The sequence below is a fragment of the Verticillium dahliae genome, genomic scaffold, assembly GCF_000150675.1.
Source record: "Verticillium dahliae VdLs.17 supercont1.12 genomic scaffold, whole genome shotgun sequence".
Lineage (NCBI taxonomy): Eukaryota > Fungi > Ascomycota > Sordariomycetes > Glomerellales > Plectosphaerellaceae > Verticillium > Verticillium dahliae.
In genome coordinates this window covers 210,752-237,367 of record NW_009276943.1, presented here as the reverse complement: position 1 = coordinate 237,367, position 26,616 = coordinate 210,752, and the positions used below count along the sequence as shown (strand labels likewise).

General features: G+C 57.3%; 8 protein-coding genes across 8 annotated transcripts; 2 read left to right on the top strand and 6 right to left on the bottom strand.

Moving 5' to 3' along the window:
- Positions 1 to 60: 60 nt before the first annotated feature.
- VDAG_06361 (cell division control protein) lies at positions 61 to 1,659 on the bottom strand (the record flags this gene model as incomplete). The annotated part of the gene is made up of 4 exons (XM_009658739.1): positions 61 to 610; positions 676 to 1,054; positions 1,253 to 1,372; positions 1,640 to 1,659. The coding sequence occupies 4 exons, from the start codon at positions 1,657 to 1,659 to the stop codon at positions 548 to 550; spliced, it is 582 nt and encodes a 193-aa protein (XP_009657034.1). The 3' UTR covers positions 61 to 547.
- Positions 1,660 to 5,308: 3,649 nt separating this feature from the next.
- On the top strand, positions 5,309 to 5,899 carry VDAG_06360 (uncharacterized protein; the record flags this gene model as incomplete). Its single annotated transcript, XM_009658738.1, has 1 exon — positions 5,309 to 5,899. The coding sequence occupies one exon, from the start codon at positions 5,309 to 5,311 to the stop codon at positions 5,897 to 5,899; it is 591 nt and encodes a 196-aa protein (XP_009657033.1).
- Positions 5,900 to 6,265: 366 nt separating this feature from the next.
- VDAG_06359 (uncharacterized protein) lies at positions 6,266 to 8,487 on the bottom strand (the record flags this gene model as incomplete). The annotated part of the gene is made up of 3 exons (XM_009658737.1): positions 7,893 to 8,487; positions 7,529 to 7,835; positions 6,266 to 7,477 (listed from the first exon to the last, which is right to left on the bottom strand). Exons 1-3 carry the CDS (start codon positions 8,291 to 8,293, stop codon positions 6,266 to 6,268), a joined length of 1,920 nt encoding a protein of 639 aa, XP_009657032.1. The 5' UTR covers positions 8,294 to 8,487.
- VDAG_06358 (chloride channel protein) lies at positions 8,472 to 11,571 on the top strand (the record flags this gene model as incomplete). The annotated part of the gene is made up of 6 exons (XM_009658736.1): positions 8,472 to 9,437; positions 9,493 to 9,645; positions 9,785 to 9,812; positions 9,868 to 9,959; positions 10,042 to 10,200; positions 10,252 to 11,571. 6 exons carry the CDS (start codon positions 8,472 to 8,474, stop codon positions 11,569 to 11,571), a joined length of 2,718 nt encoding a protein of 905 aa, XP_009657031.1.
- A 513-nt stretch (positions 11,572 to 12,084) lies between these two features.
- On the bottom strand, positions 12,085 to 15,078 carry VDAG_06357 (DNA ligase; the record flags this gene model as incomplete). Its single annotated transcript, XM_009658735.1, has 5 exons — positions 12,085 to 12,621; positions 12,681 to 13,449; positions 13,500 to 14,676; positions 14,746 to 14,918; positions 15,053 to 15,078. The coding sequence occupies 5 exons, from the start codon at positions 15,076 to 15,078 to the stop codon at positions 12,085 to 12,087; spliced, it is 2,682 nt and encodes an 893-aa protein (XP_009657030.1).
- Positions 15,079 to 15,615: 537 nt separating this feature from the next.
- On the bottom strand, positions 15,616 to 17,312 carry VDAG_06356 (pyruvate dehydrogenase E1 component subunit alpha). The gene is made up of 4 exons (XM_009658734.1): positions 17,098 to 17,312; positions 16,902 to 17,035; positions 16,361 to 16,815; positions 15,616 to 16,289 (listed from the first exon to the last, which is right to left on the bottom strand). The coding sequence occupies exons 1-4, from the start codon at positions 17,227 to 17,229 to the stop codon at positions 15,781 to 15,783; spliced, it is 1,230 nt and encodes a 409-aa protein (XP_009657029.1). The 5' UTR covers positions 17,230 to 17,312; the 3' UTR covers positions 15,616 to 15,780.
- A 938-nt stretch (positions 17,313 to 18,250) lies between these two features.
- On the bottom strand, positions 18,251 to 20,513 carry VDAG_06355 (F-box/WD repeat-containing protein; the record flags this gene model as incomplete). The annotated part of the gene is made up of 5 exons (XM_009658733.1): positions 18,251 to 18,508; positions 18,573 to 18,921; positions 18,976 to 19,338; positions 19,388 to 19,971; positions 20,046 to 20,513. 5 exons carry the CDS (start codon positions 20,511 to 20,513, stop codon positions 18,251 to 18,253), a joined length of 2,022 nt encoding a protein of 673 aa, XP_009657028.1.
- A 3,495-nt stretch (positions 20,514 to 24,008) lies between these two features.
- VDAG_06354 (zinc transporter SLC39A9) lies at positions 24,009 to 25,405 on the bottom strand (the record flags this gene model as incomplete). Its single annotated transcript, XM_009658732.1, has 4 exons — positions 24,009 to 24,183; positions 24,245 to 25,216; positions 25,280 to 25,296; positions 25,373 to 25,405. 4 exons carry the CDS (start codon positions 25,403 to 25,405, stop codon positions 24,009 to 24,011), a joined length of 1,197 nt encoding a protein of 398 aa, XP_009657027.1.
- Positions 25,406 to 26,616: the final 1,211 nt, after the last annotated feature.

Below are 26,616 nucleotides of genomic sequence, written 5' to 3'. Positions count from 1 at the left end.
TCCACGTTCGATCTCGTCCCACTACAACTTGCACGTGTGCACGCGCAACGATGGCGTGGTGAAAAATGACCAATTGATTAAATGCACTCCAGTCGCCAAACTGTCCTATGAAAGCAACCCTGCCTGCATCTGTAAAGTTGCCAATCCCAAACGTCTGAAAAGTCCAAATGCGGTCGAGTGTACCTGGGCCAGGGCGGGCCGGCCGCGTGAGGGGCCGGGGAGAAGTCAAGACTTCTTCTTCCACGTCTGTACGAGGCATACGGGCGGACCGCGAGAATCCCCCACGTCTCCTCGCATGGCCGTTCCCTCCACCAGAGCCGAGGTCTGATTTGTGGTCCTGCTGAAAATCTCGTGTGCTGGGCAAATCCAGGACCTGCAACGAGTGACAGAAAGCCAATGCGTTTTGTGTTGCCATGCCTCGCCTTTCTCGCGTGTCAAGGTATCATCAGCACGCCAAAGGCCATGGTCGGTACGCTGTCAAAGCTACCAGAGGGGACAGCACGATCCTTGTCGTGGTGTCGAGCGTCGGAGGCCATGACAACAACGCCTAGAGCAGCAGACATTTGGACTTCTTCTTGACGACGGGGGGTTCCAGCGCCGCAACGATGGCCTGAGAAAAGAAAGTCAGTTTGTCTGCAGCCTCAGGCATAGCCGCGAGCGGAGGAGACGACGTACCTCGTCAAACACATCCTTGAGCTTGTACTGCGTCAGAGCGCTGCACTCGACGTACTTGACCGCACCGAGATCCTTGACCATCTGATCGGCATCCTCTTTCCGCACGGGTCGCATCTTTTGCTTCGCGAGCTTATCACGAACGCTGTCGTCCTCGCGCAAATCGGCCTGTGTACCAACGATGAGGCAAGGGACGCCAGGGCAGTGGTGGCGGACCTCGGGGAACCACTTCTCGCGGACGTTCTCGAATGATGCCGGCGAGGTGACGCTGAAGCACACGAGGAAGACGTCGGTTTGCGGGTAGGAGAGGGGTCGCAGCCTGTCGTAATCTTCCTGACCAGCGGTATCGAAGAGGCCGAGGGTGTAGGGCTCGTCGCCGATCCTTCAAGCAGCCTGTCAGCACAGGATTCGCCCAATACTTGCAGTCTCATTTTTCGACCGACGACGTGGGGGTCGGGGCTCATCGGGATTGCTCGAGGCCATTCCCGAGGCCAAGGGCCCCGTCGAGCGGTGATCGGATTGTGTTCCAGCACATGTGCACATGCATTCCATGTCGGGATCAAGAGGGCGTACGACTCACATGACAGTGACGGCATAGTTATCGAAGACGGTCGGGACATATTCGGAGGGGAACTTGTTGGTCGTGTAGCTGATGAGGAGGCAAGTCTTGCCGACAGCACCGTCACCGACGACGACGCACCTAGCAGAGAGAGAGAGAGACGAGGGTCAGCAAAGGCAGGTTCAGAGCAATGTAGATTGTGCCTAGGTAGTCGAAGAGGAAATGGCGAGGACGCCAACTGATGTCCATCGGCCAGAGAAGGAAGTAGCGCAATGCGCGCGCGGCCCAGTGTGAGAGGCCGAGGCTGGGATGTTGCACGCACGCCTCAGAGGGCGGGCGGGAGATGGAGGGGGAAGCAAGGAGCGGGCGACAGGCCAGGGAAGGCAAAAGACTGGGGATGCAACATACTTGATAGTTGCGACGACCATTGTAACCTGTTGATGCTAAGAGACAGACCGGAATGAGGGGTTTGCGAAGGAGACCGAGATAGAATGCAAGACCACCCCTTCCGTTGTCGCGGCGGTCGCAGGTGCAGGTGCAAGTGCAGGTGAATCGTAGACGGAAACCTTTTGGGGGGGGGATGGGCGGTGATGGAAGCGGAAGCGGGCGATGAGCTTGGTTGGTCGGCGAGGCAGGACGAGGCAGGACGAGGCAGGCGGTAGAAGGTGGCAGTGGCAGTGGCAGCAACAGTTGCAGTGGCAGTGGCCGTGGCCGTGGCAGTGGAAGGAGCAAGCAATCGTCGTGAAGGTCTGCGGAGACGAGGCGCAGGGCAGCGGGAAGGCACCTAATAATAAGCGTCTCTCACTGGGTGGTGCCGGTGCTGGTGCTGGTGCTGTTGCTGGTGCTGGCGCAGGTGCAGGCAGCTGCAGCAGGGCAGGTGCGGGTGCGGATGTCAGTAGTGGAGTAGAAAAAACGGGGGGCGCCCAGTTCTGCAAGTCGAGAAGTCGTCGTCGGCGGTAGATATGGCTGGAAGGAATAGAGCGAGGGGGGCGGCGATAGGAATTGGGAGGATAGACGGCGTGATGTGATTTGATAGCGTGATTCCGTCGCCGACTTTGGTTTGGTCTTGTTGTTATATTGAGGAGCTCATGTGGTCGTCGCAAGTCGCGGTTCCTGGCGTGGCCCAACTAGGAGATGAGGTTTGCCCGTAAAATGACGAGGACTGCCCTGGGGCGCGACGTGTGCAAGAACCGTCTTGATGACCGTGAGCTCGGTCGGATCAGGCAAGGCAAGGTAGGTAGCGTGCGTGGCTCGTGGGTGGTAGGTGCAGTAGGCAACCGGGATGGGTGGTGAAGTGAGGGGGGACAGGGCCAAAGGGGGGGTCCACGACGCTCACTGGTGAGTTGAGGGCGGGAGCAAACACGTACAAAAAGTCAACGGAGAGAGAGAGAGAGAGTCGACCATCAAGGGCACATTGGAAGATGGCGGGCGACCTGCCCAGCGAGGTAGGTAGGCACGCAGGCAAGCAGGCAATCACGCAGGTAGTCAGTCAGGTAGTCAGTCAGTCACGCAAGCCAGGTATGGGAATGCACCACATGAGATTCGCGTCTGCAGGGTCCTTGTCTTTGATTTTGCACGTCTCTTGAGTACAGCACACCACCAGCTCGGTTCACGGGGCCTTTTTTTTTTTTTTTGCCGACGTCCAAAAAGAAAGAAAGAAAGAAAGAAAGTTTGCAACACGAAAAAGCTCGCCTTCGTGACCTCTGAGGAGTCTGCTTTAGCCCGAAAGGTGTTTGACAAGGGACTTCACGGTACCTACGCTCTCACTCACTTGGCTGGGCGCAAAGCTCAGCTTGGTGGGTTCATCATGTATCCTCCCGTAATGAAAGGGGAGGAGGCCACACACACGGGCTGGTGGGTCAGAGTGGCTCCAGGGGGGTTCAGCCTTGCAGTACATTGGCCAGAGAAGACTGTCAAATGGGTGTTTCCAGAAGGCTAGTTCCACGTCCTTTGTGTCGCCAATTGATGAGTCCCTTCGGTACTTGCGTGGCAGCGATGGCCCTGCCTGGCTTTGTACAATGCGAGGTGTTCCATGAACGTTCCAGTGAAGCTGTGGTGTAGTCAATGTTCGTAGCAAGCATGTCCGTTTACAACATGTTTGTTCGATTTGGCTTTCACTTCCGTTTACCCAACGTAGGTCCCCAGGTACCGCACAGAGAGAAGACAAAGCTCTCTGCTTCCCCCTCCCCAATCAGCCCACAAACCTAGACGCCAAACGAAAGGAGCTTTTTTCTGATTGCGCATCCGAAGTGGCTCAAGGGGGCTTCGTGACAATAAAGACCACACAAAGACAGCTAGACGAGGCCCAACACCAACACGACCCCCAAACCTTACGGCACGCGATTGACCGACAGCCCAAAAGAAGCACCACCGGACCAACGAAACGCGGTTCCTCCCCCCTCCCCCGTTGCGTACCTATTTTAGCCTCCTAACCTCGTCCCGTCAATGCCATGCTGCCTCCATGCGCTCTGCCTCAATGCGGCCGCATGGCCCAGCCCTTTCGCCATGCGGGCTACAGTAGTCCGTCGGTCGAGCCAGCAGGAGCTACGAGTAGCCAGCTGGCAGGGGAGAATGTCGAGGCTGTTGGGCTGTTGGGCTGCTGGGCTGTTGGGCCAGTGGGAAGGCTACCTGCAGCAAGCGGTATCACCCCACGCAGCGGTCGACCTTGTCGTACATGATGGAGATGCACGCGCCTCACTATCGCAACCCTTATGTACCGTCTTTGCTCAGAAAGGCAGAATGGTCGGCGGCGGAATGTGACAATGCAAGGGATGTTAGTGTGGTGTCCTCGCCCAATTTACCAAATAATCTCTACGAGTGTTGTTCAGCGTGGGACACATGTTCCACAAGAAACACGAGGCAGCTGGATGGCTGGACCGTGACGCCCGGTTGAGGTGCGGTGGCTCGACTGCCGCTAAAGTCATCCAATGTCGACCATGGCTCCAGCCGAGATTTGATGTGCTGTCGGTATGCGGTTCTCCCGCAGGTCTGTCGGGGAGGCTGACAGCGTCTACTGCCTCTTGTCGTTCGGAGGCCATTCACAGAAGCCAAGGCGCACTATGCTCGGTGCCATCTAGTTCATCATGTTGATTGTCCCCGTGCGATGGCCATGCTGGGAATTGTCCCCGTGTGATAGCCATGTTGACATGGCAAGCACCCCGGCTACAGTGATCTGCTTCCACAAGATGGCATGGCGGAGGCAGCACCGAGACGACGGCACGCGACAATGAAAGCCTTCGCTTCCAGGAAGCATCCCTTTCGCCTGCGACATGATCTGCCCATGCTGGGTTCCATCGCCTCGTGCTTATCATCGTTGGTGCCGTTACGGGCATCCATGACATGGAGGCAGCGGTCAGCATCTTGCGAGGTACGTCTCTGGAGGCCACATGATGTCGACCTGATCGTTCGTTCTCGATGACACATGGTGCTTTCCTGTCCTCGGTGAAGCGTGAAAACCAAAGTTCGGAGTCAATCGTTTCCCCCATGCAAAGCCAGCCCCTCGATCTCGAGGGTCAATGTAACCCGGGGAGATTGGTGCCAAGATGAGTCCAAATCAGAAACAGCGGTTGACAAAATCAGGACATATCATGACTCAAGCTGCACAAACGATACAGAATCGCCTCATGTCTGATCTGGGTCCCCAGACAATTGGTAGGATAGAGTTGAATTTTACCCTGGTAGATGGACAGTCTGATCGACGTCCCTGCCGATGATTGTGACGGGGGAATGAACACGAGTGCGCACAGACCTCGACCAAGGCTGTAGGGCAGTGGTCTGTGCAGAAACGTCTTGGGAGTACTGGTCCACAGCGAACGTAGGCAGTCATATGAGCAGAGAGGTAACTCCTCAATACCCATCTGGCACAAGATCGTCGTCGCCATTTTCACGAATCAGGGCAGATACGAAATTCAGGGGCAGCTCGAGTTTCATCTGGAATCACTTCATCACTACATCACTGCAGAAGAATCAACTGAGCGACGACCGCCGTGGGAAGCACGGTCCGAGGATTCCCAGGACCACTCGGCCGCCATCAGCTTAACCTGGCACCGGAAAAACATTCCATACACAACTGCCACCATGGACACCGATCATATCGATGAGCTTCTAGAGCGCTACCTCGGTCTTCTGGACCAGTACACGAACCTCCGCGCCGCCCTCAACGAAGCCCAGTCCGCCGTGTACCAGAACCTGGCGCGCGCCAACTTCTCCGCAGAGCGCGGCGTGCGGTACGGCCCGGACTACTACGACGAGCGGATGCAGGCCACGCGCGTGCTGGCTGTCGAGGGCCCAGACAGCGACGCGCCGCGCTTCTCCTCCCTCCTCGTCAATGAGCCCGAGGCCAAGCCCAAGCCCGCGCCGGAGCAAGAGGCCGAGCCGGCGGACGAGCACGAGGCCTCGACTGAGACGCAGGCAGAGGAGAAGACGACCAGGCCGCGCCCCAGGGACCCGCTGCGCTGGTTCGGCATCCTGGCACCCATGCCGCTGCGGCAGGCGCAGGCGCAGGCCGTCCGTGCGGTAGAGGATGTTGTGCCGCAGCTCGTGACGGTGGATGCGGAGATGAAGGGCCTGGAGATTCAGATTCGCAGGGCTCGGAAGAAGAGAGCCAAGGCGGAGATCGCCGTGCAGAGGACCGGGGCCGCATCTGGAGTCCCGGTGGAGGCTACGTGAGGCACGGGTAGGCATGTCAGTGCCGATCTGGGGTTAAGCATCAACGCCATGGTTGTTCATGAATTCATCAGCCTAGACTTTTGCAAATTTTCGTTCTTGGGACGAACAATCCAATAGCGTTTCGCCTCGAGGATATGCTGGAACTACATTTCCCAGACAAGAAGAGAACATCATGTGATTGTTCGACAGACGAACTCGCTTGTCACCGTGTTCGGCTTAGCAGCCGTGAAATTGCATCAAGACGCAACGTAGTGTGTGCACCCAGAAGTAGCATCAAGGCCTCTCGCCCGCCATTGGAGCCCTCGAAGCTGTAGCAGCTAGCCCATATCCAGTGTCTGGTGAGACTGAATATCGCAGCAAGGCTCATCATAGCGACTCGAGCGTGACTACCACATCATCCAGAGATTCTCTCAGAGACCCATCTCCCTCATCGACCTGGTCCCTCAAGTGACGCGCAATCTCGACAATGGCAGCCGTCGAGTGAACGTAGCGCTTCCGCATACCCTCATGCGCGTTCGTCAGCAGCGAAGTAGCCAGCTGCAACACTGCCGCCTCCATCTCCAGGTCCACGAGCGGCTGCGCTCCATCCGGAGGCGCCCATGCTGCGATCGCCGTGACCAGGCCCATCCAGTCCTCCTCCGTGCCGTTTTCTTCCGCCTCGGAAAAGGGGAGCAGAATGCGTACAATCTCCATGCCACGAGACGATTCCCGGTCGTCTCGCGCAGAAGGTACGCCCTGCAGGATCTTGACGAGATCGTGGCTGAGAATCTTCCACCCGCCGTTCGCCCCAAAGGCATCGACGCCCTTGTTCTCGAAAACGACACCCTCGAGGGCGACGAGGATGGGAGACCGAAAGTCGAGTCGCTCGGGGGCGCTGGCCTGGTAGAGGTCCATGAACATGTCCGTCAGGCCGGCAGCCTCTTTCCGCAGGAGCTTGTTGTCGTCTTCGCGGAGCCAGATGGCGAGGGCGCGGATTTCGGCGAGGATGAGAGGATCGTTGTCGATGACGTCCTTGGAAGAATCCCAGGTGATGGGCAGTGTGTCTTGCCACTGGTCCGGAGCGTTCGGGCGAGCATCGGGATGCAGGCCCATTGCGCCGGCGACGGAAGCATCATACCGATCGCGGAGGAACTCGATGACCAGTGACATGGTTTCGGAGATACTTGTGCGCAGTTTGAGCAGGTATTCCGCCGGCATGAGGGATGGGTCGTCTTGCCCGTCGGCCGTGGCATCCATGGCTCTGATCAGATAGCCAACGAAGTGGGTAATGATATCAAAGGCGGATCCTAGTCTTTTGGCAGTGTCCGGATAGCTGGGATCGTTGAGGAGCGAGAGAAGCCGAGGTGTTACTGCTCGTATTTCTGTGAGCACAAGAGTGATAAAGAGGTACGCAAAGGGTCGGTCCGCCTTGATATCATTTGTGAAAAGGAGGCGTGACGCCTCAGTAGGGTACACCTCAAGCAGCGAGGCAGAGACTAGCGTATATGAATTCCTGGCTTCAGGATTCGGTTTATTTGTGAGTAGATCTCGGGTATAATTCACGATTGGCTTAATCCAAGTAGGATTGAGTGGAAGGCCCTGCGAAATGTCAGCCACTTGCACCTTGAAGCAGCATTTGGTCCGACGTACTTCGGGATGCGACCTCCTGAGAAAGTTGCCCAGGAAGCGCAGAAGAGTCACGCCATCAGTGCCCTTGAATGATGATACAAGGCCCTTAATACTTTCGTCGATAACTGGCCGCAGTGATGTTCGGTTCGTACTCCCTGCCATGCAATTGATCCACGCCAAGTCAAAGACTTCGAGGGCCAGGGGCTGACTGGGGGCAATCTCGATCAAGGGGCTGGGATCTTCTATGGCTATAAAAGACTTGGCGCCTTCTGGGAAGGCCATGAGCTCGAGCAGAGTCTGGATAATGAGCTGCGTCGTCTCTTCGGAACTGTCCAACATTGCATGTCAATGGATGCGCCACGTATGTCTAGACAGTAGACTTTACCTGCGCAAAACTGTAGCAACTAGGACCGGTATCCTGCCTACCAGTTTCTTGTCTCGCTTCGATTCCTCAGGGAGCAGCTGTGTGAATTTATGAATGACCAGCACGCCCAGGTCGAGCGTAGACTGCTGGTCGTTCTGACTACCCTTTGACTTCAGGAGACGATCAAGAAACTTAGGAGATATTGCATCCCATAATGATGAGATAATTGCTTCGTCGTCTTTGAGCTCTGAAGAAGAATCAAGAAATGTTCTGAGCATCGTCAACCCGACGAATCTTGACGTATCATCCTTTCGTTTCAATGATGCCCGGATGTTATCCAAAATCGAAACATTTGTGTTGGTGTCGGACTGGGGTGCTTGGGGGTCCACCGGCCCTTTGGCGTCAGCAGACGCTTCTGCCATCTCTATTGACACCAAACCACACAGAATACAGAATGGTTCGGATGTCAATACAGGTAGCTTCCTCGTCGAACGCTGTAGACTTGAAAGACGCTTCGTGATGAACGATGCGATGAGGCTTCCAGAGGCGTCGCCGAGTCAGAAAAGAGGCTAGCGCCGGCATTGGGTGCAAGCGCCACACATGTGGCTCGAGCTTGACCCCCTGCGGATGCACCACTGCCTACTGTCTCGTCATCAAGCACTTGCTTCAAGGCCGCCGCGATCCTCGATTGCGACAGGCACCACAACCTTGGATCAATGCCGCCAGCCTCGAAACATGGCTGGCCCGTACGGAAACAACACAGCCGCCTCATCATCCTCGCGCTCTCCCGATCGAACCGCTCAACCGCACTCGAATCCAGACGACAGCGACGAGTTGGACGACCTGTTCGACGACGGCAATGACGACGATCGCCATGTCCTGGCACAGGACCCGATTCAAGGAAGCTTAGAGGGACCGATATCATTCAAGAGGAAACAGAAGCAAGGCATATTCTCTGCGCCCGCGCGCTTTCTGTCCTCCCTGACCGGACGACCAGGGAACGATACGGCCAATGCGACACCGAGGTCAACGACCCCCCGACCAAGCTTCATGCTCGACGGCTTTGCCTCGACTGGCGCAGACGAGGATATCAGAGAGGCTTTCAACCGACCTGCGAAAGATGCCTCGCCAACCGACTGGTACCACGAGGGCCCTGGGCGGAGAGTGGGCTACGAAGACATGACGGCGATCGACTGGATCTTTGAATACACCAAGGAGCGCCAGCGCTTGCGCGTGCTTCACTCGAGCGCCCACGGTCTCATGGGGCTCTTCCGGCGATTCGCGGACGCGAGCCAGGTCTGGCTCATCTTGATCCTCACCGGTCTAGCCGTGGGCACTGTCGCTGCGGGCATCGACGTCACCACGGACTGGCTAGGTGATCTCAAGACGGGCTATTGCTCCAGCGGCCCCGAAGGCGGAGCCTTCCATCTCAACAAGGCTTTCTGCTGCTGGGGGTATGACGAGTCCTCGAAATGCGCCGGTTGGACTCCCTGGGCCAAGGCGCTTGGCGTGGCGTCCAAGGGCGGGGCTTGGATCATAGAGTACATTGTGTTTCTCATCTTTTCAGTCCGTGACTCTTTGCGTAGATCATGTGGCCCTGCTCCGACTAACTCGAGCACAGGTATTTCTTGCCTTTTCAGCGGCCGTTCTGGTCCAGGAGTATGGTATTTATGCCAGGCATAGCGGTATACCCGAGATCAAGACGGTTTTGGGCGGCTTCGTTATTCGCAGGTTCTTGGGTGGATGGACTTTGGTGACAAAATCTTTGGGCTTGGTTCGTCTTCACTATACTGCTTTCTCTCCTCATTAGACTAACAGCTGTGAAGTGTCTTGCCGTGGCCTCTGGGATGTGGCTGGGCAAGGAAGGCCCCCTGGTCCACGTTGCGTGCTGTTGCGCGAATCTGTTTATTAAGCTGTTCAGCAACATCAATGACAACGAGGGTAAGTTACAATTACTTCATTTGGAACGGCACCTCCTGACATGTATATACCTCAGCTCGAAAAAGAGAAGTTCTCTCTGCTGCTGCGGCATCTGGAATCTCGGTTGCGTTTGGTTCGCCCATTGGTGGCGTGTTATTCTGTCTCGAGGTACGTCATCTCTAGTCTGACACGTCTGACGGACACCGGCATTGACGACGGATAGCAAATATCCTACTACTTCCCGGACAAGACAATGTGGCAGAGTTTTGTCTGCGCCATGACTGCCGCTGTCATGCTTCAGGCTCTCGACCCCTTCCGCACCGGAAAGCTTGTCTTGTACGAGGCTGAGGTCAGCACAGAGTGGACGGATTTCGAAATCATCCCTTATGCCATCCTTGGTATCATTGGCGTACGTACTTGGACGAGGCCCTAAATCAAATGTTTTTGCTGACATTCTCAGGGTATCTACGGCGGCCTTTTCATCAAGGCTAACATGGCCGTGGCCCGTTGGAAGAAGAGGTCGACATGGCTCCCTGGACCCATTGTCCAGGTTATTGCCGTTGCGCTTCTCACAGCCCTGGTCAACTTTCCCAATTTCTACATGAAGATCCAGTCTTCTGAACTAGTGTCTAACCTCTTCGTCGAATGTGGAAAACACTCTGAAGACAAGATAGGCCTCTGCAAGACAGGCGCGGCCTCTGCCAGCACCATTGTCCTGCTCCTGTTCGCTGCTATTCTTGGCTTCCTTCTCGCGGCCATCACATTCGGCCTGCAACTTCCTGCCGGCATCATCTTGCCTTCAATGGCCATTGGTGCCTTGACCGGCCGGGCCGTTGGCATTATCATGGAGATCTGGGTCAAGAACCACCCCAACTTCTTTGCCTTTGGTTCCTGTGCACCCGACATACCTTGTATTACGCCAGCGACGTACGCCGTGGTTGGCGCGGCGGCTACCCTCGCAGGCGTCACCCGGATGACCGTGTCCATTGTCGTCATCATGTTCGAGCTCACTGGCGCCTTGACATATGTCCTGCCGATGATGGTGGCCGTCATGATCTCGAAGTGGGTAGGTGACGCGTTCTCTCGCCGCGGCATCTACGAGTCCTGGATTCACTTCAACGAATACCCCTTCCTCGACAACTCGGACGCCGAGACGGCGCAGATCCCCGACATCCCGGCCGCACAGGTCATGACCCGCATCGAAGACCTCGTCGTCCTCACGGCGACCGGCCACACCATTGCATCGCTAACGGCCATTCTCGACGCCAACCCGCACCGCGGCTTCCCCGTCATCTCAGACCCCCGCGAGGCCATCCTCCTCGGGTACATCTCCCGCGCCGAACTCTCCTACAACCTCCGCTCCTCGGCCCAGCCCCCTCGCTCCCTGCCGCCCGAGACGGAGGCCTTCTTCACCCACCAGCCCATGGCCGACCCGAGCGCCACGCTCGACCTCCGCCCCTGGATGGACCAGACGCCCATCACCCTGCCGTCGCGCGCGAACCTGCACCTCGTCGTGTCGTACTTTCAAAAGCTGGGGCTGCGCTACGTCCTCTTCGCCGACAGAGGCGTGCTGCAGGGCCTGCTCACCAAGAAGGACGTGTGGTACGTCCTCAACGGGGCGGACGAGACGAGGCGCACGGCCGGCACGTCTGGCCGCGACGGCACCGTGGAGACTGGCATCGCCAGGGAGGACGGCGACGGCGAGGCCCAGGGCTTGCTGCGAGAGCGGAGCGGGAGCGAAGCCATGAGTCCTGCGCATGAGCGGGGGCCCATGCTGTGATGATATTTCTGTGTACATCTGATAGACGGTGCTAGTGCCACGACCAATATGATTTTTCTGCCTCGCGTTATGTGTTGTTCATTTTCTTGCCTATTTTCGCGGTCAGCTGGTGACTACTGCGGTTCGGGAGCTGCAATCACTATTTGCTTGTAAGTTGAAGGGGAGGGAGACGCCTAGCGAGTCCGTTGTTGGACTGCGCCAAGCGTCGCAGTAGTATTTCAATCTTCGAAACAGCTACAAGGGTGGCAACAAGAAAGGGGCGCTGCCATTCTCAACACTTGGATTCACAACATCAGTCATACCCAGGAGATAGTTGTCAGAAAATAAATTGGACAATCCTCACCAGTCGACGGTGCTATTCTCATAAAAACGCCTCGCGCCTAGACCTCCAGCAATGCAGCCGCCTCCCGTCATGTAGATATGGCAAACAGTAGCAACAACCTGTAGCGTCTCCATACACCTCCTGCACCACCTCCCATCTTCCACAGGCGATTCCCCTTCAACACTCGACGACTAGTACTCAAAGTCATCATCGACAGCTGGCCCCTTGCTCTTGGCCACAGATTCCTGCTTTCGGTACATCTCGGCCACTTGACGGCTGCTCGTCGCCTCGTCCGGCTTCTTGTCATCGCGAATCTTGATGAAACGCGGGAAGCGGAGCGAGATGCCCTTCTCGCCCGACGGATCGACGCCCTCCTTGGCGCCGGCCTTGTAGCGCGGGCTGAGCGTCAGATCCGCCGTCTTGACCTCCCAGACATAGCGGGGCTCGAACCAAACATCAGGCTGGTGCTGGCCGCCGGCCGAGTGGGAGTAGAAGGGCTTCGGGCGGTCAATGACAATCTCGGACAGCTGCTTGTGAAGCTCCTCGAGCACGGCCTCTGAGAAGCCGGTGCCAATGTTGCAGACCGTTTCGTAGACCTCGCCGGATGGGTTGTAGCAGGCGAGGAGGAAGGCTCCGTAGACGGACGTGCGTTTGCCTTTGCCGTGGTACGCACCCAGAACAACGAGATCGAGCGAGTCGCCAATGCCGGCGAGATAGTCCTTCTTGATCTAGTGCGGGTTAGTTTTTCTGTCAAGACATGTGCTCGGGGCAGGGGGGTTTTGCTTACCTTGAGCCAGTTGCGACTCCTTTTGCTGGGCTCGTATCCGCTCTCTGTGCCGTCCAACATCTTGACCATAAGACCCTCACAGGAAGCCTTGACACTCTCGTCCAGGAACTCTTGGATCTGCTCGAGCTCCTGGCCATCCATAGATGTGGCGAGCGAGAACTCGCCCTCCACAGGTGCAAAGGCCTCGACCATCAGATCACGACGATGACGGAGAGACTTCTCAACCAGAGCCTCGCCGTTGAGGTAGAGCAGATCAAACGCAAACACGCACACCTTGACCTTGACGTCATCAATCTTGACGTCCTTCTTCTTCCGCGTCATCAACTGCTGGAACGGAAGAACCTTCTTCTCCACAACGTCCCAAGCAACAGTTTCGCAGTCGAGAACGAAGCTCTTGGTGTCGGGCTTGACCCAAGTATGGAGCTTGGCGAGAATGTCGGGATACTTCTTGGACAGATCTTCTGAGTTCCTGGAGAATATGTTGGCGACACCGTTGGCTGCCTCCTTCGTTGCGCCGGGCATGGACTGGCTGAGCTCCTCATCCGCAGACTTGGCAACGTAGTGAATCTGAGCCCGCTCACCGTCGTACTTGTATTCGCAGGTAAATGTCTGGTTCTCGAAGCGATCCAGGACTTCGGTGATAGCTTTCGTGGGCTTGGCCAACATGGGCTTCAAAGGCACACCAGGCTTCAGTTTGCAGTGTTCGCGGAGGTTCATGATGCCGTGCTCAACCATGGCGGGGATGATCACATCGTAGCTGGGGAGCTCGCTAGGTTTGGTCAGTAGTTGAAGCTGGGAAGAATCGGTCGAGGTCCTTACCTGTAAACCGTCTTGAGCATGGCCTCGGCCTTTTCGACATCCTCGGGGCTCGCAACAAGATCCTTGACAGAAGCCTCGTGGTTCACGACAGCCTGAGCCAGGGAGACCAGAACAGTCCTTTCAGCCAGGCCGAGACGAAGCTTGCCCTCGAGGAAGCGGATCAAGAACTTGGCCTCGCTCGGTCCGCCCTTGTCCTTGGAGATATCCACCTTTCCACCCGCTGCGTCTGCGGATGAGAGAAGCTTCTTGATTCCATCAACTTTGCGGCCTTGCGCACCGTTGCCCGTCACCGTCGCGATACCCATGAGACCCTTGTGCACGCCCCGCACAGTGAGAGGCTTGGGCTTGAACATGGTAGGTTGAGTGGACCTGCTCTTCACGGCCACGAGACCAAGATCACCAATTTCCTTCTGGTCCTGCTTGATGATCTGAAGGGTACGGCCTGTCGACTCGCCAATGGCCTTCATGATGAGAGATTCTCCAATGCCCAGTTCAATGCCCGCGTAATCTGGCGCAAGTTTGTTGATCATGAGGAGGACTGTGGGGAGCAGGTCGTCGGGTGTGAGACGCAAGACCTGACGGAGGAACTTTGAGCAATGCGCCATGATTTCCAGTCGCTTTGTTGTGAGCTCGACCAGTGAGAAAGTCTTGCAGAGCGCGGCATACGGTACGGGATCGCCCTTGTTCCAATCTGGATACGGGTCTTTCGTCTGGGCTGTCAGGGCTCCCAGCAACTGTGCAGCCGACTTGCCGCCCTTTGCAGCCTTGCCTTTGCCTTTGGCCTTGAGGACCGTCTTGGCGGCGTCCCCAGCATCCTCGGCTCCAGAACCTGCGGAAGATTCGCCGTCCAGATCATCCTCGACCGAGCCCACAGACTCTACATCAGAATCTTCTGACGCTTGTACCGGGGTCGGGGAGGCCTTCGCACGCTTGGGCGAAGGTGACCTGGACTTGGAAGCTCGCTTGCTCTTCTTGGGGCTCTTCTTCGGGCTCGGTTTAGGAGCCGGCACTTCCTCCATGCCCTCGTCCTCGTCGTCCTCAATGCGATTGCGGTTCCGTCTCGCACGCTTCACAACCGGGGCGTCGTCCTCATCCGCAGAGACCTCTTCTGTTTTGACGGTCCTGTTGGAGGACTTGCCATCTTCGTCATCGCCTGCATGCGCTCGCTTCTTCGAATCTGGACAACAACACCAGTCAGCCCAACACAACCCCGAGAAGGATCACTGGGAGAAGAGAAAAAACGGACCTTTCTTAGCTCCATCCTCCTCCTTGACACCCGCAGACGCAGCGCCATTCTCCTTGTCAGCAACCCCGTCCCGCTCAGCCTTGACCTCCTTCTTAGGCGCCGGCCTCGCCGCAAAGCTCAGCTTGCTCTGCTGCGGCTTCGCCTTGGTCCCATCCTGGCCGCCAAAGAACTTGCTGCGCAATTGTCAGCGAACCCAGCCCACAGCAGCCCCGACGCACCATGCATTCGGGGGAAGGTTTGTGGTGGCGAAGGGGAGACGCCGTGTCTGTCTACACACCCCAGCGTCGTCTGCGAGGACCGGACGTACCCCAGCGTAGCTTGCTTCGGCGCCATGGCGAGCGCTCTTCGGTTCGCGGCGGCGACGAGTGTGGAGAGGAAGAGACGAGGCGGTCGGGAGAGCAGACGGTGCGCCACGGTGACGGCTTGCTTTTTGAACGGGCCTGGAGGCTGGTCTAGGCAGCCAACGTGCAACTTGAGGGACCAGAGGGGCGGCGGTGCCAGAGGTGGGATCAGAGGTTCACTGCGGCGGCGGCGGGAGGGAGGTAGGATCGTCTGGGCCGAGCATGACGCGCTTTCGGTAGGCAGCATCGCGTTAATTGAGTTGGGTCCAGACGCGAACTGAGACCCTCTTAGCTGCATATCACTTTCAGGGACCTAACCAGGTACCTACCTAAGGTACCTAAACCAGGTACCTACCTAAGGTACCTTACCTAGGTAACCTGGCTTGCCTGGGCCCCCTCAGCCCTGTGAGAGGTACAAGGTACTTTTTTTTTTTAAAAGGCGGCTCTAGCATGACTGGGTGCCTCAGGAACGACAGAATTGGACATGTACGAATGGAGCATCTCACGCGACAGAAAGAAATTCATATTTGATAGCAGGATTCCGTCCCGTCTCAATCATGTTCAATTCGATCCGAATTGCCTTTAACTAGCAGGTAATATACAAACGAGGAACAGGGTTCGGTTCGGCCAGTTACAACGATTAGGTGTCACGCCAAAGGACTGGGCCCCCTCGGAGGAGGTCGCGGTGTTTTCTTTAGTTGAAGTAGAAGGCCTCGTCGGGGGTGCGGCCACGGATGAACTGGGGCTCGGAGCCGCGGACGTAGATGTCCTCGAAGAGGATCTTGGGGGTGGCCTCGGGAACGGCCATGGCCTCGGCGATGGCGACCTCCTCGTTGACGTGGCTGCGGGCCTCCTTGTCAATGGCCTTGAGCTCGTCCTCGGTGACGACGCCCCAGTCGAGAATCTTCTGCTTGAGGCCGGCAATGGGGTCGTTGGTCGACCTCATGCGCTGGATCTCCTCACGGGTGCGGTACGTGGTGCCGGGGTCGGACATGCTGTGGCCACCGTACCGGTAGGTGACGTACTCGAGGACAAGAGGGCCGTTCTCGGCCTGGGTGTACTCCTTGCCGTACTTGACAGCGGCGCGGACAGCGAGGGCGTCCATGCCGTTGACCTTGAGACCGGGGATGTACTGGCCACGCTTGTAGTAGTCCGTGAGGGCCGAAGACCGGTTGGCGGCAGTGCCCATACCGTACTTGTTGTCTGCGGAAGTGTCAGCCGTCATTGCTCCATGCAGCCCTTTAGAAGAATCAGAAAAACAAGATGCAACTTACTCTCGCAGCCGAACAGAGCAGGGAGGTTCCACAGCTTGGCCATGTTGAAGGCCTCAAAGACCTGACCCTGGTTGCTGGCGCCGTCACCGTAGAGGATGACACTGGCGTTCTTGCGACCATTGTACTTGTGGGCGAAAGCGAGACCGGCACCGACGGGCACCTGGGCACCGACAATGCCGTTGCCGCCGTAGAAGTTCTTGGCGAACATGTGCATGGAGCCGCCCTTGCCGTACGCAATACCCTCACGGCGGCCGAGAAGCTCGCCAATGATGGAGCGGACGGTGCCACCGCGCATGTAGGCGAAGCCGTGGCATCGGTAGGCTGTGATGATGTCGTCCTCCTTGGTCAGGGCGTGCTCAATGCCAATGGCAACAGCCTCCTGTCCGGTGGACAGATGGCAGAAACCGCGAATCTTCTTCTCCTTGTACAGGCGATCGGCGGCCATCTCGAGTTGTCTGTTGGGAAAAATCTCCTGTCAGTCACTTGACGCCCCCAGACAGAGCGGCGTCGACCCATTGGCCGTTGGTGCGGTATGCCTCACCTGACGGTAACCATGTCCTGGTACATCTGCTTCAGCTCCTTCTTGGTGACCTCGAGGGTGTATGGCGGGGGGTCGAGTTCGTACGTCTCGAAGCTCTCATCGCTCAGCTGGATGGAGAAAGCCTCATCATCGGACTGCGGAGCCTCGTCAGTTTTTACGCTCTGCCGCATCAATTCCGTCACGTCCGGAGTCTCACCTCGGGGACGCCCTTCTGCAATGTCGCAGAGGCGGCATCGGTGGTGACGAACCGAGAGGCAGCGACAGAAGGCGCCGGGGCGCGGGCGCGCAGCGGCACCGCACGGTTCAGCCTGAGCGCACGGGAGAACATCGTGTGCGATGAGATGAGCCTCCTGTGATGCTGGAAAAAGGAGATTCGGGGTGGTCGCGGTCACGGAGGAGGCGGGGGGGGGAAGGTGTGGTCGAGATGGATGGAGACTTGGAGACTCAAATTATTATCGCTCGCTGTGTCAAGCTCCGAAAAATCGCGGTGTTGGGAAGGGAGCTGGTTGTTGAAGGAGGCTAGGCTCTGTCTGGTTAGCGGACCCGTTATCTGTTGCTCCGCCCAACGGGATTATTGGGAAACAGCCTCCGAGTGGTGGGCGACGCCACACATCTCAGCATCTCCAGCCACAGCTGCTGCCTCCCGACCTCGCCCGAGAGGAGCCACTCAGCCTGCTTCGGGTTGATTGCGGACGGGACGCACTTGTCTTCATGCGACTGACTACGTACCAACGCTCTCAACATCAGCATCGATACTGCGCTGTGGCCAGGTAGGTTTTGATAATTGTCTAGATTCGGGTATCGCGAGTATGCGCTGCAGACCATGTCCCAAACGCAGTCAGAAGTAGAAGAAGCAAGAGAGCAAAAACTACCTGGTGGCTCAATGATAAATAGCAACTCTCGGCCTTCTTTGGAGTCGCACCCTGTTCTCTTCGCCCCTTGGCCACCCTGAACCCCGGGGTTCGTTCAGTGAACCACGCAGACGCCCAGCCAACCGATGATGCTGTCTGACCATGCCCCTGATCGCGGGATGCTGATAAGTGATCCTCCAACGCCATAACATGCCATATCGTGGCTCCTGGCCCTTGATGTTCCTTTGTGCAATATTCCCTAATGTTTCCCTGATATCCCCGTAACCCGTTGATGCCACGTGCCTCTCACTGCAAGCCCATCTACTTGGTTGGCTTTGCTGTATGTCAGTCCTCCTCCGTGCCTCCCATTATGTGAAAGCTGTCGCTGTCGAAGCATCTGCTCGCCGTCGGAGCATCTGCTGGCCGTCGGAGCATCTGCTCGCCGTCGGAGCGTCTGCTCGCCGTCGGAGCATCTGCATCTCTCTGGCGTCGACCATCTCAGTCATCGTGAAAGAAGGTGAGATTGCCGCTTTGCGCGGGCGCCGTCGATGGGCCGGCATCCCCCATGTCAATGTCCGACCCGCCCGGAGTGTCACGCGGTGGGCCGACGATGGATGCCTGTGATTGCGTGCTCCTGAGATCGAGCTGCAACGCATTCGACGACTTTCGTGAAGCTTCCGAGGCAGCTCTCTGTTGAAGAGACAACGGCCGGTCGTACGAACTGGCCTCCTCGGCAGGCGGTGAGAAGGACCAGACCTGAAGCAAACAGTCAGAATAATTCAGTGGGGGGAGCAAACGGCCATGATCACAACGAACATACCTCCATGATTGTTCTTCCATGGCGCAGTGCCAAAGCGACGCACTTCTCGTCTTCAAACGCGACCCTCCAGACCGCCTCGCCCTGCGCGATGAGCTCACGAATCAGATGGCCCGTCTTGACGTCCCAGATCTTAACCCGGCCGTCGCTGCCGCCACTGACAACTCGAGCCTCATCAAACTGCAAAGACGTGACGCTGTTATCGTGGGCCGCCAGTCGGTGAATGGGGCACATGCGCTGGAGCGACCACACGCGGACGGAGCCGTCGGAGCCGCCGGTGACCAAGGTGTCGCCGCGCATCTGGAGTTGTCCCACAAGACTAGTGTGGCCCTGCAAAATGGCAAGACATTCGCTAGGTTCGTGTCAGCATACAGCCTCGCAGTCCCCACTGGGGCCAGATACTTACGCTGTGCGAGGATCCCAGATGCGGACGTTGGTGTCGAGACTGCCGGTGACGACCCGCTTGCCATCGAAAGCAATGGCGTAAATCTGGCTGAAATGTCCTTGCAACGTTTGGATACATCTGCCTTCCGAGATGCTCCAGACCTTGGCCATGGTATCGTAACTGCCAGATACAACAGTATCTCCGTGGATCTCTAGACACCTGACGCTAGCACCGTGTCCGACCAGGACGTTTCTGCACAGGCCCGTCCGAATATCCCAAACTCTGAGTGTCGTATCGCGCGACCCCGAAATAGCCGTGTTGGCGTCCGACATTTTTAAGCATCGAACAGTTGACGTGTGACCCCGTAATGTGTGGGAACAGGCACTATGCAAGTTAGCTGAGCAACACTCTAGACACATGGCGATTCGCTTACCCAGTTGTCAGATCCCACACTCGGACGTCACGATCACATCCGCCGCTGACCAGGATGTCATCCCAGGGAACCATTGCCCACACGCCCATAACGTGTCCTTGCAAAGTCCGCAGTGCGTTTCCCTGCGCATCGAAAACATGGATCTTGGCATTGTCCAGTGCAACGATGATGTATTTGGAGGTCAAATGAAGACTCGTGACCACACCACCCTCTTGCGTGATGTTTCGGGTGATGTGCGTTCCACCGTTCCTCCAAGCCATTTCGACCTGGTGTTTTTGTTTGAAATGCGACCTGTATGTTCTGATCCTCGGTCGTCGGTTCCCGGGGCTGCTGGTTTGTAAATCGTGAGGAGTGCTCGATGCCGCCATCGACTCGCGGCGGCTGGGGCCTGCATGTGATTCGTGGTGCTGACGGGCGGCATGTGTGGGGCTCTGCTGTGTCGGACTGTCTTCCTCTTCTGTGCTATAGTTGTGTTTGTCGCAGAGGTTCTTCCACGTAAGGTCATCGGAGAGGAGATCTCGCCACCGATTTGAGACTTGTGAGGCACGAGCGAGGACTTTCGGATCGTCGATAAATGAGAGAACCTACATGCGAGACAGAGTGAATTAGTCATGCCTTCGTCGGCACAAGGAGGGGGCAAGGAGGAAGGTCCTCTTACCCGAAGACAGAGCTCGTCAGGGAGACTGGTAAATGGATCCTTCTTCAACAGCGGGCTGACAAACTGATGGACAAAGCTGAGCTGCTGACTTGTGCAGAGATTCAGCAGGTCGCCGAGAATCCTCGTCCGCTGCGGTCCAGACGCGGCCTTGAAATGTTGGCGCACTTTTGCGAGGAAGAAATCCTCGTCATCGGCGGCATCGCTCCAGTCGAGTTGACCGTGAGAAGGACCCGGAGAGGCTGCAGGGGTCGGCGGTGGCGGCGGAGACCCTGTGAGTTGCTGATCGTAGTCTGTGGCAGGCGTGGGCATGCTGGGAGTCGGGGGCCCGCGGATGTGACCAAGTCGCTGTGGCATCTTGTCCGCACGCTCGCTTGGCCCCATGCCGTTGCTTGTGTTCAAGGTCAAATCTTCGCTCAGCTGGCTTCCTCGTCTCTCAGAGAAGCTCAATGGTCGACCGTAGCCTGCCATGTCGGAGACGATGGCTGTCGTGTCTGGTTGGGGGGGGGAGGGGCGTTGCTGAACCTCGGGTCGTAGGGCGTCGACCAAGAGATGTCGAGTCTCTCTTCAAGGCGTAGAGGATTGGCGGGAAGAAGTAGAAGAACCTTTTACGGCAATGATGAACATCACCAGGTCTAGGGAGGCCAAGTAAATGCGGAGAGTAGTTGGTATGGAAGGGTTCAGAGTGACAGGCAGGGTTCGATGACGTTCGTTGGCGTTACTTTGAGACTGCAACGCCGCGCAGGGTGGCCGAGTCTTTCTGAATCGAGGGAATCCCGTACGGTGATTCAGACCAATCGACTCGAGGGTGGGTGGTGCCCAAGAAGAGTGTGTATATGAGGAGGAGACTGGGGGGTCGGGCGACAAATCAGGCCTGTCCAGACGGAGACGAAACGACGGTGGAATGGGTGAAAGGACGGTCGCTGGTCGTCGTACTATAAGAACGAGTTGATTAACAGGACGACGTGATGTAGCTGTGAGATCCGACCAGGGAAAGTCCCTTTTGCTGTGGTGCCCGTCCTTTGTGGCGCTGGCCCTTGGTTGTCGAGGATGTCGGTAGTGGGCGAGGGCAGGGCGACCGCAGACGGGAGCAGGGACGCAGAGGGAGTCGAGGGACGGCCGATGAAGATGGAAATGGAGGTGAAAGGATGGAGATGGGGGGACGGCGGCTGGCATCCAGGCGGGGAGCGATCCAATAAAGGCCTGGCGCCAGGGGCCTTCCATTCCTCGGGGGGCCTTGGGGGGGGTGGATTTGGAGAGGCGAGGCCCTGTAAAGTCCGCCGCAAGTCCACATGCAGCACCCAGTAGTCCCTTGGGCGACGATTCGAGTACCTGGCCGCACTAAGGAAATACCTCCAGAGTTGCCTCGAATCAGGTGGAGATGCGGGTACCTCTTGAGCATCGACGAGTTGTACTTGTAGTGCCCTAGTGGTCCTGCCGCCCGGCGGAAGGGCTTACCCTGCGGTGCGCTACCGACCACGCCTCGCCTGAAGCTCAGAATGGGAGTCAGATGGCATCGGATTGGTCCAGTCCGGCTCGCAGGGTCTTGTGGCGTGGAAACTTCATCTTGACGACCCATTGACTGCATGTCTGTGTGTGCTCCATTGCCAAAATGTCCTTGGCTTCATTCAGGTGGGCAGGGCCAGTCTTCACACATGTTGACGCGAGGGCTGCATGGCGGCGTGGTATCCTCGATGATCAATAGTTCTTCAGCAAACACAGGGCAGGCTTATTTCTGACAAAAGCAACATTGGCGGTCGCCCGTCGTCTCCCTCTGTTGGGCCTTAATCTACTGGCAATAAATATCGATCGTTCATTTCCTGGCTCGTAAGCTCGTTCCTTGTGCGGTCCTGGATCGATCCGTCCGCGTCCGATCCTGTGGCCGACAAACAAAGCAGCACCCTCGTTCTGTACCTACCTTATTACCTAGGTACCCTAGGTACCTACCTACCCCAACTTCACCTCACCTCACAGCCGAGCGACAGTGTGCGCGTGCTGCAGGGTCTCTGGCGGCGGCTGGTCTACTAGTGGGCGCTTGGTGCCACTCAGTTGACGTTCCAGCCCGATCAAGGGTGGACTGGAATGACGTCGGTGCTGCGGTGACAGCGACGACTGCGTCGGCCTAGATGACTCGTTGGCAAGCCAGGCTCCCTGGGCCCCCAAAGCAGGATACCCCATTTCAAAGCAAGTCGCAGCGCGTCGGTAGAACAGCCTGGGAGCCTCAAGACAAACTCATGAATACTAGATTTGAAGTCGCACACTTGGAGAGATGGATCTGTTCCTGTAGGTCAACGACGGCGCTAAACAAGGTCTGGATCACATTGCATCTTCCGATCAACGGGGGCCCGCACGGGCAGAGCAGCCCCATGCGTTTGCCAATGTGCTGTACCACGTACCAATATAGGTAGGTACCGTCCCTGTGCTGCCTGTGCATGGCGAAGCGAGGGATCACCCGCCCACCCCTCCCATCACCCGTCCCGCCCTTCATGCACCCAAGGCTGATACTGGCCTGGCGAGGAAGATGGTAAAGGTGAGTGCCTGGGCTTGCTAGGTAGGGGGTTTAACGTGGGTACATTCGTTTACTTCCCTCGCCAGTGAGCATGTGCCTAGGTACCTGAGGTACCTAGGTAGGTACCCACCGAATCCCCCTGAGCCCAAGGTGAGCCAAGGGACCGTGCTCCAAACCCCTCGTTCGCACCCCCTCGTTTCAAACCCAGGAGCCTTGGACGCCCAGCTTGACCACGATCCCCACCGGATTGCTCTTTGTGAAGTCGCTTGACAGGCAAACAGGCCAAACACGGCCAGAGACGGAGAAAAGAAAAATGGAAAATGGACCGTCCTGCGCATGCCTGGCCCATCTGGGTGCAAAACCTGCGTCCACTGCCTCCCTCTCTTTCCATGTCCCGCGGCCTATTCCGCCACGCAAGGTACTGGCACCATCCATTGACAAGTGGTCCCTCGCGCGCTTGCGAGAGACTCCAAGTACATGTACATGGTGCTTCACAGCCCTGCTGGGCATGTAAAACGGGTCGCATCTGTGCAGAGTCCCGGGTGGCTTTGCCGCCTCAGATGCTACCCGTCTCCGCTTAGTTGACACAAGAGACGTGGGTGTGGCACGCGGTCAGGGTCCGTCCGTCACGAGCATCGAGGACCTCTTGAGTGACGAGTGACGAGTGACCGCTGCTGACTTCACCATACCCTCGTCCCGTTCCTTTCAGTGCACCCGGCGCAAGCACGCCCCAAGGCTGGCGGTCTGGAAAATTTCCTCTGGTCGTCAGTCATCTCAAGACGGATGCTTTCGTATGGTGAGACGGCGATCATTCATGCGCTGACTTCTAGAAAGGCCCGTCCGCCCTGTAGGAAAGCGATGGGTAGGCATCGTGGGCTGGGATCATGGGAAGGAGTTCCGAGGAGTGAACCCTGGGAAAATGACAATGTAACATACACGACAGGGTGTGCGGTAGAGGTTCGACCGGGAAGTCGGGTACGGCACTCGACCGTAGACTCGAGGGTAGGCCATGTGCTGCGTGTTGCGCCAATGTCTTTGAGCGTCGTTGTCTGATGTTTTGTACTATCTGGCGATCATGTCACCCAAGATGATCCCGACCCAAACCTTGGGCCGTATACTACGGGCGCTTCGTTCGGTCTTCGGAGATTGGTTTTGGCAGCAGCCATCGTCTGTCGACCAAGAGGTACCGCATAGTTGTCACGGGCTCGCATCAGGCCTGTCCATTACCTGTTCACGTTTGGCGTGCTTTCCTCTCCCGTGGCAGCACTTGATGGGTACAATTGTACGGATGGGGAAAGACTTTACTTTTGCGCGTTTAAACCCGGTACCTCCTCCACCTTGGGGGTACTGTACATCGAGCAAAGTGGTATCGTTGCGATCGTGAAACATTGGACTTCCAGGCCTTCTTTGTCACCCAACCAAAAACGCTAACCTTTTGGCCATCGACATTCCCGTGTTCAGTGGTGATGGTGACCGAACTGCGTTAGTAGGGGCAGTAGCATCCCAACCACAGCCACCAGCGTGTCACGCATCTGCGGCTTCGGCTGGCCACCGGCGCCAGCCTCTGCGTAGCCAGCGGAGCCATGTTGGTGACCGCCATCGCCGTCCTGCATGGCATGCATGGCAACGTATCTGGACTGCTTGTCAGTGTCATGAACCATGGTCAGCTTCTGGCCGCTGGTTTGGTACTCACAGGAAGGTGCCGGCAGAAAACAACAGGAGCATGCCGGTCCACCACTTTCCCGACGGGCCCTCGAGCTGCCCACCGCCAAGCACGGTGATGATAGCCCACGTGGAGAGAGCACCAAACGGCGCAGCCAGGCTGAAGACGATCAGATGCGTCCGAGCAGCCCGCTTAGAGAGCCCCTGCTTCAGCAGAACCGACGACAAGCCAAAGGCGGCCGGGGCCTTGTGGAGCATGATGGCAATGAAGATGATGAGGCCTAGCTGCGTGTCTGAGGTCGTCGCGCCCGCGCCCATGGCGATGCCATCGGCGCATGCATGAATCACCAAGCCGATTGTCGTCGCAAAGCTGCGCGGATCCTTCGACGGCTGCGTTAGGCCACCGAGAAAGCCATCCGCTTCCGCGTCGCCGTTTGAGTTTGCGCCGAGATTGTCGAGACTGACGTGTCGCATGTGCGGCTCGCTCGTGCGGCCTTCGGTCGCATGGCGAGGAATCCTGTCAATGAGGAACATCAGGACGAAGCCGAGCACCATGGACAGCCCGATGTGGAAACCAGACACCTCCGGCCCCTCCTCTTCGCCAGCATGTTCCTCGCCTTTGCCTGTGCCGGCGTGGTCGTGGTCGTGGGTGTGTTCTGCCGGCCCATCCCGCGGAAGCACTCGGTAGTGCTGGGCCTCGTTCGCCGCCAGGGCTCGAAGATGGTCCATCAGCTCGGCTTGCTTATCATTGTCGAAGGTCGTGACGGCATCTGCTGACGTCAATCGCACGCCCAGCTCCCCGCGCCTGTTGAGGGCTTGCGCGAGGCCTCTTGTACGGTGCGCATGAGCACCGACTCCTGATGCGACGACCGCCTCGACACCCTCTGGGATGATGACAATCATGGATGTGCCCACTAGAATGCCAATGCCCAAGCTCGATATTAGTCGGAGTTGTGATGGAGTGAGAGAGACGGCGAGAGGTAGCGAGCCGGCCAGAAAGGAGCTGCGTCCTGTGGTCAGTCAAGTCGGAAGACGGCGGCTGCTTCGAAAGGGACTGAGGGCTTACGCGACGGCCATGACAGCCTGTTGTCACTTGGTGTCAGCATCGCTAGATCTTGCCGTAGGCTTGAATGGAGGTTGTACTTCAGGGTGTACCTACGCAAAGCACGAGCAACAGGAATAGCCCGCCCATGGTGCCGGATCTGCGGATGAGCTGCAGGTGCTGGTCGATTGACTTGAGTCAAGGTGAAGCAGAGACAATCGAGCACGGCTGGGGACAGTCGAGCCAGCAGGAAAAGAGGCGGGAGCTCGAGAATGATGTACCTCGTAGGATCCAATGCGGCATTGTGGAATGGAACACCTTGAGGGACTCGGAACTGCTGGACTTGCCCAAACGGGGCTGGAGCGGTCGCAACCGCGCGTTGGACCCTGCAGCCAAGACAGCGCCAGTCAGTGCCACGAACGCCCCCATGCCAACCCCCACTCGTTTCGATGTCCGTTGGAGGATCGTTGGAGCCTCGCTTCTATCGAGTCTATCAAGGTAGATGACCTGCAAGAGACAACTGGGCCTCTTGTGCTGAGGCGCAGCTTGACTGATCAGAGGAGCACCAAAGGCCGATATTCGAACCTCTTCGTTGATGATTTTCAATCAAATTGAAGGGGGCTACCAGTGACGCTGTGTCGTTATTGAACTCAGCCGGCATTTCAGCCAACATTGCCCTCCAGATTCCATGTGACGAATGTCATCCAAATCGTGGATCTAGACATCCCATGGCGTTGGGCCAGGGCAAATGTGTAGACTCGGGCTCTCCATCCTGTAGACTTCATTTCTATTATTGACACATGTACACCCTCCATCCTTCATCATAATCAACAAAGCAAGCGCTTCAAACCCTCAAACCCCATAGGCTTCGCAGGATACAATGTAGGCCGGAGGCATTAACACTTAAGCTTCAATCGGGCTCTTTGGTCCCCCCCCGCCCATACACCCTCATCGGGAAGGCTCGGTCTTTTGATCCCTGTCATCAGGTAGCGAGCCAGCTCCCGAGACGAAGAGGTATCTATCTACATCTAGATGGACTAGATGTTCAAGCAAGTTCTGGCCGCAGGTATTGTCAAAAGGAAAAATCTGGTCTTGGAAAGCCAACCGATCTCATAGAAGCCACGATGGTAAAGCATGACTTCAAGACCCCTTGTGGCATTGTCTCAAGCATCGCCCAGCGGGGTGCAGAGATCGCTGAAGGACAGTGCTGGCGGCCCGCACAGCAGGATGGCGGTCGCCCAAGATGTACCAGCCTACTGTGTAAGAATGTTAGGCGAGAAAATTAGCGCAGTACCAGATGCCTTCAGAGCTTCTGTTTGACCGGGGCTTCCAGCTTCTCGATCCACGGGGACTGCCTTACA

Bases quoted from the DNA above. Each gene is read 5' to 3' on its own strand.
- VDAG_06356 (XM_009658734.1), bottom strand. From the start codon at position 17,229: ATGTTCTCCCGTGCGCTCAGGCTGAACCGTGCGGTGCCGCTGCGCGCC. The intron at 17,036-17,097 runs GTGAGACTCCGG...GAGGCTCCGCAG, and splicing joins TGCAGAAGGGCGTCCCCGAG to TCCGATGATGAGGCTTTCTC. The intron at 16,290-16,360 runs GTAAGTTGCATC...ACACTTCCGCAG, and splicing joins TGCTCTGTTCGGCTGCGAGA to ACAACAAGTACGGTATGGGC.